This window comes from Protobothrops mucrosquamatus, unplaced genomic scaffold, assembly GCF_001527695.2.
Source record: "Protobothrops mucrosquamatus isolate PMUCROS unplaced genomic scaffold, P.Mucros_1.0 scaffold4052, whole genome shotgun sequence".
NCBI lineage: Eukaryota > Metazoa > Chordata > Lepidosauria > Squamata > Viperidae > Protobothrops > Protobothrops mucrosquamatus.
The window spans coordinates 68475-80258 of NW_015389983.1; the positions used below are offsets into that span (position 1 = coordinate 68475).

The window sequence follows — 11784 nt, forward strand, 5'->3', positions numbered from 1 at the left end:
CCCCACCCTTCTACCACTGATGATGTCACCTAGTTGGGTCATGAAACGTTTGCAAGAAAACTACCAAGCTGGGACGTGGACACCCCCCCCCCACACACACACACCAGTTTAACCCTGAGCTACACACCTTCTCTTCTATTTATTTCTCCTTTCATCAAAAGAAATAAAAAACATTGCAAAAGCCCAGGCTGGACCCCCCCCCCTACACACCCTTTCCTAAACGGTGAAGTCCAGCAGGGTTTCAAGAAGACACTTCAACCCAATCCTCTCTTATAGGGAACCTCTTCAGACACAAACAATTTCCCCACAAGTTGACAGGTCAGTGCAAAGACGCTGCTGTTGCCTTGCCCTCCTTAGAATAGTCTCTGTGTTTACCACTCTTCCTATCTCGGATCAACTGCCCCACTTTGAGCTGCTAAACCAAAAAGGTCAGAAATCCAAAGTCTGCAACGCAAAGGAAGAAGGAGCCGACTTACTCAGCGGTAAGATCTCGCCCGGGGTGGCCTTTGTCCTTCGCAACAAACAAAGTCTTTTTTTTTTTGCCTCCACCCTTCACAGCCCGCCTGCCTTCCCACTGCATCGAATTTGGATCCGAGCCCAGGACTGTACCGTATTCTCATGAAAACACCAGGCATGTCAAAACACACCCCGCCTTGCACACCACAGGCGAAACCGAGCCGAACTAAAGAAAGTCAAGAACCTGGGGAAAAAATAAAAATAAATCTTGAGTCTTTCAGCTGCTGGTTTTTTTCTTTCTCTGAGTTCCTTTCTTTTGACTTGCTCGACAGAGGGAATGGAAAGCTGATTTTCTTTTTAAAAAAAGAAAGAAAAAAAGCGGTTGTTATGATTGCCACAATTTTTTTTGAAGGATCCGGTGACGCTTCTGGGGAAAACCGTGTGCGGGGCCTGGCTTTTCTGAGATTCCCTCTTGCTGTCCTTCGGCCGCTCTGAAACAGAATAATAGAGCAGAAGAGCAGAGTTGGAAGGGACCTTGGAGGTCATCTAGTCCTAGGGTTTCCTGCCTGAGCAGGGGGTTGGACTAGAAGACCTCCAGGGTCCCTTCCAATTCTGTTATTCTGCTTTCCTTCCTTCCTTCCCCATCACTGGAGGTTTTTAAGAAGAGATTGGACAGGCATTTGTCTGGAATGGTATAAGGTCTCCTGCTCCAGCAGGGAGTTGGACTAGATGACCTCCAAGGTCCCTTCCAACTCTGTTATTCTATTCTATTCTATTCTATTCTATTTCTTATTCTATTCTATTCTATTCTATTCTATTCTATTCTATTATTCTTTCCTATTCTTAGTTCTATTCTATTTCTTATTCTTATTCTATTCTATTCCTAATTCTTATTCTTATTCTTGTTCTGTTCTGTTCTATTCTATTCTATATTCTATTCTATATTCTATTCTATTCTATTCCTAATTCTTATTCTATTCTATTCTATTCCTAATTCTTATTCTATTCTATTCTATTCTATTCTATTCTATTCCTAATTCTTATTATATTCCTATTCTATTCTATTCCTAATTCTTATTCTATATTCTATTCTATTCTATTCTATTCTATTCCTAATTCTTATTATATTCTATTCTATTCCTAATTTTTATTCTATTCCTATTCTATTCTATTCTTCCTAATTCTTATTCTATTCTATTCTACAGTATATTCTATTCTATTCTATTCTATTCTATTCTATTCTATTCTATTCTATTCTATTCTATATTCTATTCTGTTCTATATTCTATTCTATTCTATTCTATTCTATTCTATTCTATTCCTAATTCTTATTCTATTCTATTCTATTCTATTCTATTCCTAATTCTTATTCTATTCTATTCCTTATTTCTATTCTATTCTATTCTATTCTATTCTATTCTATTCTATTCTATTCTATTCTATTCTATTCTATTCTATTCTATTCTACATCTTTAAAGGGACTTCAACTCACCTTTGTGTTCTAACTGGGACGTCCATTCACCTCTTGAAAAAGCACCTTTGGCACAACTATGACCTGGATGCCTGAGAATCTCCACCGACATTCAGATTAGAAATTCAAATATGAAAGCTCTTTGAAGACTAAAGATTTGAAATTCTAAGGCTATAACCATTTCAAAGGGACCAGCAAGGCGGCCATTGAAGCCCGTTTAATTTGGGAAGAGGCGGACTTGGCTTTCCTGGTGTTAAACAAAAGAAAATAAAATTAGCCCGAATGCAAAGTGAAATTTGGAAGCTGTGGAGAATGCAAACCCTTGGNTCTCAAAGTTATTGGGAAGGTGCCCAGCTGAGCCTAGCCAATTTAGAGGGGGAAAGATTCCCGTCGGGTGGATGATCTGATCAAACAGGTTTGAACGCTCAACCGGTTTAATTCGAGGCTGGAATAATGCTAATCATCTTTAGGGTTGGCCTCGCTTTCGATTCCTTCCGAATGCAGCAACCTGCTTTGCACATGGAGCAAACAGACCAGCATCTGGCATCGGCTTTATTCTACTTTTTGACAAAGTCTAATTATAGTTGGGCTGGCCTGGTCTAAATTAAGGATTGCTCAAGCAGACCAAAGGTAGCTTTGCTGAAACAAAGACAAACTGTGAATTTATTTGCTTGGCTGAGTCATCATCAGTCGTCTAAAAAGCCGTGGGAATCGGCGGGGCCGGCGGTCTTATGCCGTTGGTTGGAAGATGCACCTAGATCAGGGTTTCCCCAGTCTTGGCAACATGAAGAAGGGTGGTGTAATGCAGGGGTGTCAAACTCAATTTCATTGAGGGCCGCATCAGCATTGCAGTTGCCCTCGGGGTGTGTGTGTGCGGCCTATTGGGTGGGCGTGGATGGAGTGGGTGTGGCCTATTGGGTGGGCATGGCCAGCTCTACATCGTTCGCGTCAAGGGTGCCTGTGGGGGCCTGGGCAGGAGTGGGACAGATCTGAGGGTCTCTGGCAGAAGGGGGTGGGACCGGGGCAAGCGCCAAGGCATGGTCCATTTCTTCATTCCTCACCAAGGGTGACACCTCCCCAGCAGGCACCCAGGGGGCGGGCCCGACGCAGCAGGGGCTGGTTCCTCGCTGTTTCCAGATGGCCTTGTGGAACTAAGACTGAATGCATTTCAGCATAGATGGCCACCACAAAATTGTACATTGGCTCCCGGCTGGCCAATTGACTAGAGCAGTGGTGGCGAACCTATGGCACGGGTGCCAGAGGCGGCACTCAGAGCCCTCTCTGTGGGCACGCGCGCCGTCACCCCAGTCCTAGGCCTTCAGCTGGGTTTTATAAAACCTTTTCACTTTAGGCCTCCGCCGTTGTATACAAAAAAAAAAGGTTCAATCAATCAGTCAATTTCAACTTCTCGCGGGAAAAAAAAAAGATCTTGCAGAGTTGGAATTGATTGATTGAACTTTTTAGTCCCACCCAGTCTGCTGTTACCACCGCAGCCACGCCCATCCAATGGACCACGCCCACCCAATAGGCCACACCCACCCAGCACCTGACGATGCATAAGTGGGTTTTGGGTTGCAGTTTGGGCACTCGGTCTCTAAAAGGTTCGCCATCACTGGACTAGAGTTTCCTACCTGAGCAGGGGGTTGGACTGGATGACCTCCGAGATCCCTTCCAACTCTTGTCATTCTATCATACTGTTAGGGTCTCCTGCCTGAGCTGCGGGTTGGACTAGATGACCTCCCAGTTCCCTTCCAGCTCTCTCATTCTATGATTCTGTAACGCTCTCCTGCTTGAGCAGCGGGGTTGGACTAGATGACCTCCGAGGTCCCTTCCAACTCTTGTTATTCTGTAATTCTATAAGGATGCCAACAGTTTCCCGGTGAATTTGTCGCGAGGTACGTCCACGTGTTGGGGAATTAAGGAGTGCTCCTCATGCCTTCCGACCGCTAGTTCAATCTGTTAACAGCCACCTAGTCAAGGAGCCACCAAGAACACTCCCCCCCCTCCCCCAAATACTGACAGGGCAAATTGCCTATATATATAAGCAGAGCAAACCCTTCTCTCTTCTACCACTGGTGACGTTACCTAGTTGGGTCATAAAACGTCTGCAAGGAAACTACGCAGCTCAGAGAGCATCAAGGACCCGTCCTTCTCTCCACAAACCTCCTTCCGTTCTAGCTCTGATGATGTTACCTAGTTGGGTCATGAAACATCTGCAAGAAAACCACCAAACTCAGAGAGCACCAGGGACCCCACTCCCTTCTAGCACTGATGGCGTTACCCAGATGGGTCATGAAATGTCTGCAAGGAAACAACCCAGCTCAGAGAGCACCAAGGACCCCACAGTTCCCTCCCTTCTAGCTCTGATGATGTTACCTAGTTGGGTCATGAAACGTCTGCAGTAAAACTACCAAGCTCAGAGAGCATCCAGGACACCCCCTCCTCTTGTTCCCCCTCCCCCTTCTTCTTCCTCCTCCTAGCATTGACCATGTTACCCAGTTGGGTCATGAAACATCTGCAAGAAAACCACCAAACTCAGAGAGCACCAGGGACCTGGGGGGGGGGCAGAAGGAGGAAAGACGTTTTAGGTGAGGGAAGATCGTGACTACTGCAATGGGTCTACCCATTACTTTACAGACGTTCTTTTGGTGGTTCGAGTCTCTTCTGGCCCCTGGGGTGTCAGGAGGAGGATCGTGACTACTACAATGGATCAACCCAGTACTTTGCAGACGTTCCTTTGGTGGTTCGAATCTGAGCATGAAGGACCCCATAGTCTTCCTCCTTCTCTGCTCACAAACCCCACTCCCTTCTAGCACTGATGTTACGTAGTTGGTTCATGAAACGTCTGCAAGGAAACCACCCAGCTCAGAGAGCATCAAGGATCCCACAGTTCCTTCTGTGAAACTTTAATTTCAATTCACCATCCCATAATCAGACCCAAACCTTCCTGGGGCAGCCCTTATTTTGATGTCCTCTTCCTTAGGCTGAATTTTTTTTTGGGGGGGACAAACAGGAACACCTTGATTGGAATCCGATGGTTAAACCTTATATATTATATAGGAACATCTGAGTGTCAGTTTATTATTGTTTCGCTCGTTGTTGTTGTTTTTTGAACTTTAATATACATTTATACAGGCCATAATAAAAGTTATCAACAGGGTTTCTCTCTTCAGTTGTTACACTACGGGTCGAGAATTAAACGCATGCAGTTACAAAGGAGAGGTAGTAGTAGAAACACGGTATTAAAGATCTAAAAATACAAACGTCGTATAAATTAAGAAGAAAAAGAAAAAAACAACACTTTCAAAATCAACTTCTGAAATTGCTTGTACTGATAAATAAAAAGTAAAAAGTACATTACTTTTGTCCAAGGGGGAAAAAAATAAAAGACCAGGGGGGGGGGGAGGGAAAAAGGAGAGAAAAAAACGCGCGCACACAAAAACACATTTTCTTCACGCTCCGTAAAAGTGGATGAGGCCGAAATGCCAATCAACGTCCATCCAGAGAGGTTTGACTTATTTATTTTTTTTTAAAGATTGAAATGATCCCGTTATAAACAAGCTATTATTTTTCCCCCTTTCAAGTGATGATGGCAGTAAGAAAACCTCTTAGAAGTTAAAGAGGGGACCAGCTATGAAATTTTGGTTTTTTTTAAAAAGAACTTTTCAAGTTGAGCCTTAAAGAATAGGGGAAGGAAGAGGAGGAGGAGAACAGCAGGGCAGGACTCCTCAAAAGCTGCTCCAAATAAACCTGATTATAATGATTTCTTAATGCTTTGCTATTTTTTTATTTATTTAAAAAAGCTTCTGCTATAAAAACACCCTGTTCCATCCAGGTGGCAGCTGTGTCTAATTTTTTTTTGACCTCTGGTTCAAGGAGGGACACAACTTGGCATGCAACAGAAGAATTAAGCAATCAAGCAAGCCTTGATATATAGGACAGGGCAGGAAACCATGTCAGAATGATACCCAAAGTGAGTTTTTCTCCATCTCAGCCATGCTAATAAGACGTGTCAAGACTTCAACTCCCAGAATTCCCCAGCCAGCTACAGCTACAGCTAGCTGGGGAATTCTGGGAGTTGAAGTCCCCAACTCTTAAAAAGTCGAGACGATTGAGAAACACCACTCCAGACGATTACTCAAGTATTAGATAAAAGGCTATTAAAAAAATGAAAGAATTCACCTTACGACACATCTACACGATGTGCAGGTTGAAAAAGTTCAGGAGGGGTTTTTTGGGGGACGACGTTCTGTCTTCTCCTGCACCTCAATGAGTCAATAATGAATTATCGTCCCCCCCCACTCTGCCCCGCCAGGAAGAATGGATAGTTGTGCCTTTTCTGTAATTGTTTTTTTTTAATTATATCAAAAAAAAAAAACCCCAACAATACACAGTTTAGTAAATTAGTGCAATATAAAGTATTTGGGCGAGAGGGATCAGGAAGAACATCAAGGTCGTACGTCTACGGCTGTTGCTAAAAGTTTGATTCAGGGATTCTCACCGGAGGTCCTTGTCTCCAATAAAAGTCTGTAATTTTGCCTTCTCGGTTATTTAATATATGTATATATATATATATTTTGCAAAATTAATCCGGGTTCCTGACGGTTTGAAGGTGGAGGGATCTTCGCCATTCGTGCTCGGCTACAAAGCTTCCCCGGAAGTCCAGCCCGAACGAAGTGTCGCCTTCATTCAGTTTTGTCCCGCAAAGCAGACATCCACCCGTTTCCTAAAGCAGGAACCAAATTTTGGGGGAATCCTGCCGGAGAAGGATCCCTCCGTCCTCTTGTAATCTACGAAGACGGGGAATCGTTGCCTGCCAAGATCAAAACGGCGGTGGAGATCGTATAAATAGTCTTCCCCCCGTCTGGCTGTGAAAGGAAAGACGGGCACAATGTTTGTCCAAGGACAATTTTTTTTCCTCCCAACATTATTTGCCTTTTTTTCCTGTTTCGTGAATTGTTTTTTTCTTCTCTCCTTTGATATAAGCCAGCTTTCCTTTGAGATGGGAAATGAGAAGATTTCTGGCTACGCTAAGTGGTCCCGGGGAGTAGGGCAAAGGAGCTCTTCTATTCGTAGACAGCGACGGCGTTGCAACAAAGAGCAGAGAGTCTCCTTTCGATATTAGCTTTATCTGAAAAACAAAACAAAGGGGGGGAAAAAGGCATGAAGATATCGGTGTGCGCGTGAGAAATGCTTGCTCCGTGTGGGAGCCTGCTCTGGGCCACGTGAGCAAAATCTTGAAAAATCTCGAAAAGGTTTGGAAGGATCCAGGGAGAGGTACGCCGAGGTACCATCAGGGAGTGTTGTATCTTAGGATTCATGATGAATGTTTTTTGATTAAAATCATGGTTTGTGGCTTGCATATACACCAAGAGCTTAGGCACTGGAGACAAATTCCTTGTGTGTGTCCAATCGCACAGGGCCAATAAAGAATTCAGTTCAATTCTATCCTATCCTGTTGTTCTGTTCTGTTCTATTCTATTATTCTATTTTATTATTATTCTTTCCTATCCTATCCTATCCTATCCTAATTCTTTCCTATTCTATTCTTCTATTATTATTCTATTCTATTATTATTCTATTCTTCTATTATTATTCTATTATATTATTATTCTTTCCTATCCTATCCTATCCTAATTCTTTCCTATTCTATTCCATTCTTCTTCTATTCTATTCTATTATTATTCTATTCTATTATTACCTATTCTATTCTTTCCTATTCTATTCTATTCTACTCTACTCTTTCCTATTCTATTCTATTCTATTCTATTCTATTCTATTCTATTCTATTCTATTCTATTCTATTCTATTCTATTCTATTCTATTCTATTCTATTCTTTCCTATTCTATTCTATTCTATTCTATTCTATTCTATTCTATTCTATTCTATTCTATTCTATTCTTTCCTATTCTATTCTATTCTACTCTATTCTATTAATTCCCTTTGCTCTACTCTATTCTATATACATAAATTAACCATAATATATGACGGCAGTTTTACATGACTCATAAAAGTAGCACCCCCAGCAATGTCACCTACAGCGATTTATGTTGTCAATGTCAGCTGGGTCCTGCAAAATCTTCGCTAGGCCTTCCAACAGCAATGCGGCTTTGTGGTACCGGTACGCAATGTCTTCGGTCTGCTGAAACATCTCATCCAAGGCTGCTGCTTGGACCTAAGGAGAAGGAGGAGAGGCAGATTAACGGAAGCCAAGAAGAAAAAGACAGGAGCCATTGTGCAGCAGATAATCTGAGGGCAGCCTGTATGTATGTATGTATGTATGTATGTATGTATGTATGTATGTATGTATGTATGTATGTATGTATTTAAAATCCAATAAAGCTACTGATCTCCGGGATAAAGAAAAAAACCCTTTTTAATCACTGAGCTTTCGTCAATCCACTGTTGTCGTCGTCAAAAGTAAGAGCTAATGGCTGGAAGAACCTGCTTTTGTAGCTATGTTTGGTCACAGAGCGCGTAACCGGTCTACCTGCCCCTCGTCGTATTGCTCCTACTTTTGCCGCGTATGCTGGTTATCCGCTTCGGTTTTGACATTCCCCCCCCGTCCGCCCGGCCTGTTGATCGTGTCCATTCTGTAGCACACAGCTGTTCGGCGGCGTTGCCAGATCGCTCCTCCTAGCATCCCGTCCGGCCGTGCCGTCAATCTGCCACGCAGCCGTGTCCGTTCCCGATCCTCTCGCCATATGATTCGTCTCGGTCATGTTGATCTGCTGTCCTTCTTTTAGTCTTGCGGTGGGTTCTGCCGGTGCTTCCTTCCCCTCGCTCATTGTGGCAGTCTGTCGCTCAATGGGTAAGCGACCAAGCTGTTTCGTGTTCCTGCTCGTGCGGCAAGAAGATGGTAGACAATTCGCCCACTCCGATTCTCTGCGCAGCTGTTCGTGTCTTCTCAGTGTTTGATACGCCGGTAACAGCTCCACGTGTCAATTGATCGAGTATCGATCCGATAGCCAAGCTTTCTTTAATAAGTGGCTGCCTTTGGTGGAGTCTTGGGCGATGACCTCGGCCCCCGCAAAATCAAACATGTGGTCATTCTCGGCTGTGTGCGCCCATACCTGGGAACATTGTTTGTGACGTCTAACCGCTAACTTGTGCTCGTGGACTCGTCTGGAGATGTTTAGCGGTTTCCCCAACGTAATTGCAACGGCAATCGTTACAGCTGATTCTATAGACTACCGATGACATATCGCCTGTAGGTAGCGGTTCCTTTGGGCGCATCACTCTTGCGTGCAGGGTCTGGCTGGGCTTGTGTGCCACATTGATGTTATGATACGCAAGTATCCGTGAGGTCGCTTCAGATACGCCATTAATGTAGGGAAGCGTTGCCCAAGCCATGGTGGTCGGCCTGTCACGGATTAATCGTGGTTCCTGACGTCTGCAACAGCGTCGAATGAATCTCGCCGAATACCCACTCTGTCTGCATACGCGATGGAGGTATGCCCGCTCTTTAGTCTTCACTGGCGTTGTGCTGCAATGGGTGTTAACTCTGTTGGACAGAGTTTGAATGCAGCTGACCTTATGTGTAATGGGATGAGTACTCTCATTATGCAGAATCCGGTCCGTATGCGTTACCTTGCGGTAGACAGCGGTGGAAAGAGTACCATTAGATTGGGGACAAATCAGCACATCTAGGAAGGCCAGGGTGTTGTTAATTTCCTCCTCCGCCGTGAACTGAATGTCCAGGTAGATTGAGGTCAACTTCTCCATGAACCTGACACTGTCACGGTGTTTAATTATGGTAAATGTATCGTCGACATACCTGATCCCAAATTTGGGTCGGTAGTAGACCATCACTTTGCGTTTGAGTTCTTGCAGAATGGCTTCAGAGATGACTCCTGAAATGGGGGACCCCGTAGGCGTGCCTTTTATCTGTTCATAAATGGTGCCCTGGAATGTAAAGTGTGTTCTGAGGCAGAACCTCAGCAGCTGGATGAAATCTTCCGTACTGGGCGAATTGGGGTGTCGCGGCCCTTCCTTCTGTAGCAAACCCCTTATTACGAAAAAGAGCCAGATCTTGAGGGATGGAGGTGAATAGAGATGTTAGGTCAAAAGATACCATAATTTCATCCTCCTCCACCCTTATAGATTGCAATCGTTCCAGGAAATCCTCTGAGGATTTTATCGTGGTCGTGGTGTCCTCAACCACATGCCGGAATCACCCACTCAGCCATTTAGCCAGACCAAAAGTTGGGGTGCCCTGAATGACACAATAGGGCGTAACGGAAACCCCCGCCTTGTGGACCTTGGGCAGTCCATAGATCCGTGCCATGGCCGAGTCTCCTGGGTCGGGCTGCTGTCAGGTCTTCTTCATGAATTCTGTTCTGCCTTCTGGGTCTGTCCACTGTCTTACTAAGTTGATTTCTGAGTGACGTCATCGGATCTTTGTCAGTGGTCCGATACACGCTCTCATCATTAAGCAAAGCGTAGATCTTGCGGTAATAATAATAATAATAATAATAATAATGATGATGATGATGATGATGATAATAATAATAATAATAATAATAATAATAATGATGATGATGATGATGATGTTGGAAGGGACCTTGGAGGTCATCTAGTCCAACCCCTGCTCAGGCAGGAAACCCTATACCGTTTCAGACAAATGGCTGTCCAGTCTCTTCTTAATGACTTCCGGTGTTGGAGCATTCACCACTTCTGGAGGCAGGGTGTTCCACTGGTTAATTGTTCTGTCAGGAAGTTTCTCCTTAGTTCTAGGTTGCATCTCTCCTTGATGAATTTCCATCCGTTGCTTCTTCTCCTGCCTTCAGGCGCTTTGGAGAATAGCTTGACTCCCTCTTCTTTGGGGCAGCCCCTGAGATACTGGAACACTGCTATCATGTCCCCCCTCGTCCTTCTCTTCATTAAACTAGACATACCCAATTCCAGCAGCCGTTTCTTATATGCTTTAGCTTCCAGTCCCCTAATCATCTTTGTTGCTCTTCTCTGCACTCTTTCTAGAGTCTCAGCATCTATTTTACATCGTGGTGACCAAAACTGGATGCCGTATTCCAAGTGTGGCCTTACCAAGTCCTTGTAAAGTGGTATTAATACTTCACGTGATCTTGATTCTATCCCTCTGTTAATGCATACTTGGGTTTATCCATAACCACAGTAGCCCTACCTTTATCGGCTGGCAGGATGGTGTGTATGTATGTATTTAATTCACAGATAGTCCTCGACCAACCAACACAATTCAGCCCCAAATTTCCATCACTAAGCAATGAGACAGTTGTTAAGTGACTCTTGTCCCATTTTACAACCTTTCTTGCCATAGTCATTGGATCAGTGCAATTAGCAATACGGTTGTTAGGTGAATCTGGATTCTCCTTTGACTTTGCTGGTCAGAAGGTCTGAAAAGGGGATCATGTGATCCCCGGGGGACCCTGCGACCGTGATAAATGAGAATGGTTAAGTGTCTGAATTTTGATCGCATGACCCTGGGGATGCTGCAACGGTCCTCAGCGTGAAAAATGGTTATTGTTGTTGTTAGTTGCGAAGTCGTGTCTGACCCATCGTGATCCCATGGATGTTCCTCCAGACCAGTGGTTCTCAACCTGTGGGTCGGGACCCCATTTGGGGTCGATCGACCATTTCATGGGGGTCGCCAGGCAAGGCTGTCCGCCATTTTTTTTGTCCGCCATTTTTTTCCCCTTTTCTGGCAGGTGCCTTACCTCCCTGGGGCTGGGCCAGCTGGTGGTCGGCCTGCTCCGTCTCTGCCGCTTGCCAGCTACGCCTCGGCCGGCGCAGGGGGCGGAACCACGCATGCGTGACGCTCCCGGGCAGGGAAAGTCCTCGACTTACGACCGGTTGGGTAGTCCTCGACTTACGACCGGTT

General features: G+C 44.6%; 1 protein-coding gene across 1 annotated transcript in view; it reads right to left on the minus strand.

Moving 5' to 3' along the window:
- Window positions 1–6305: 6305 nt before the first annotated feature.
- Window positions 6306–11784, minus strand: part of ULK2 (unc-51 like autophagy activating kinase 2) — a gene marked incomplete at its 5' end in the record, with an annotated part of 56514 nt that continues 51035 nt past the window's right edge. Inside the window, 2 exon segments of the mRNA XM_015827899.1 lie at window positions 6306–7058; window positions 7968–8103. Of these exon segments, the coding sequence (XP_015683385.1) occupies window positions 6994–7058; window positions 7968–8103 (201 nt within the window).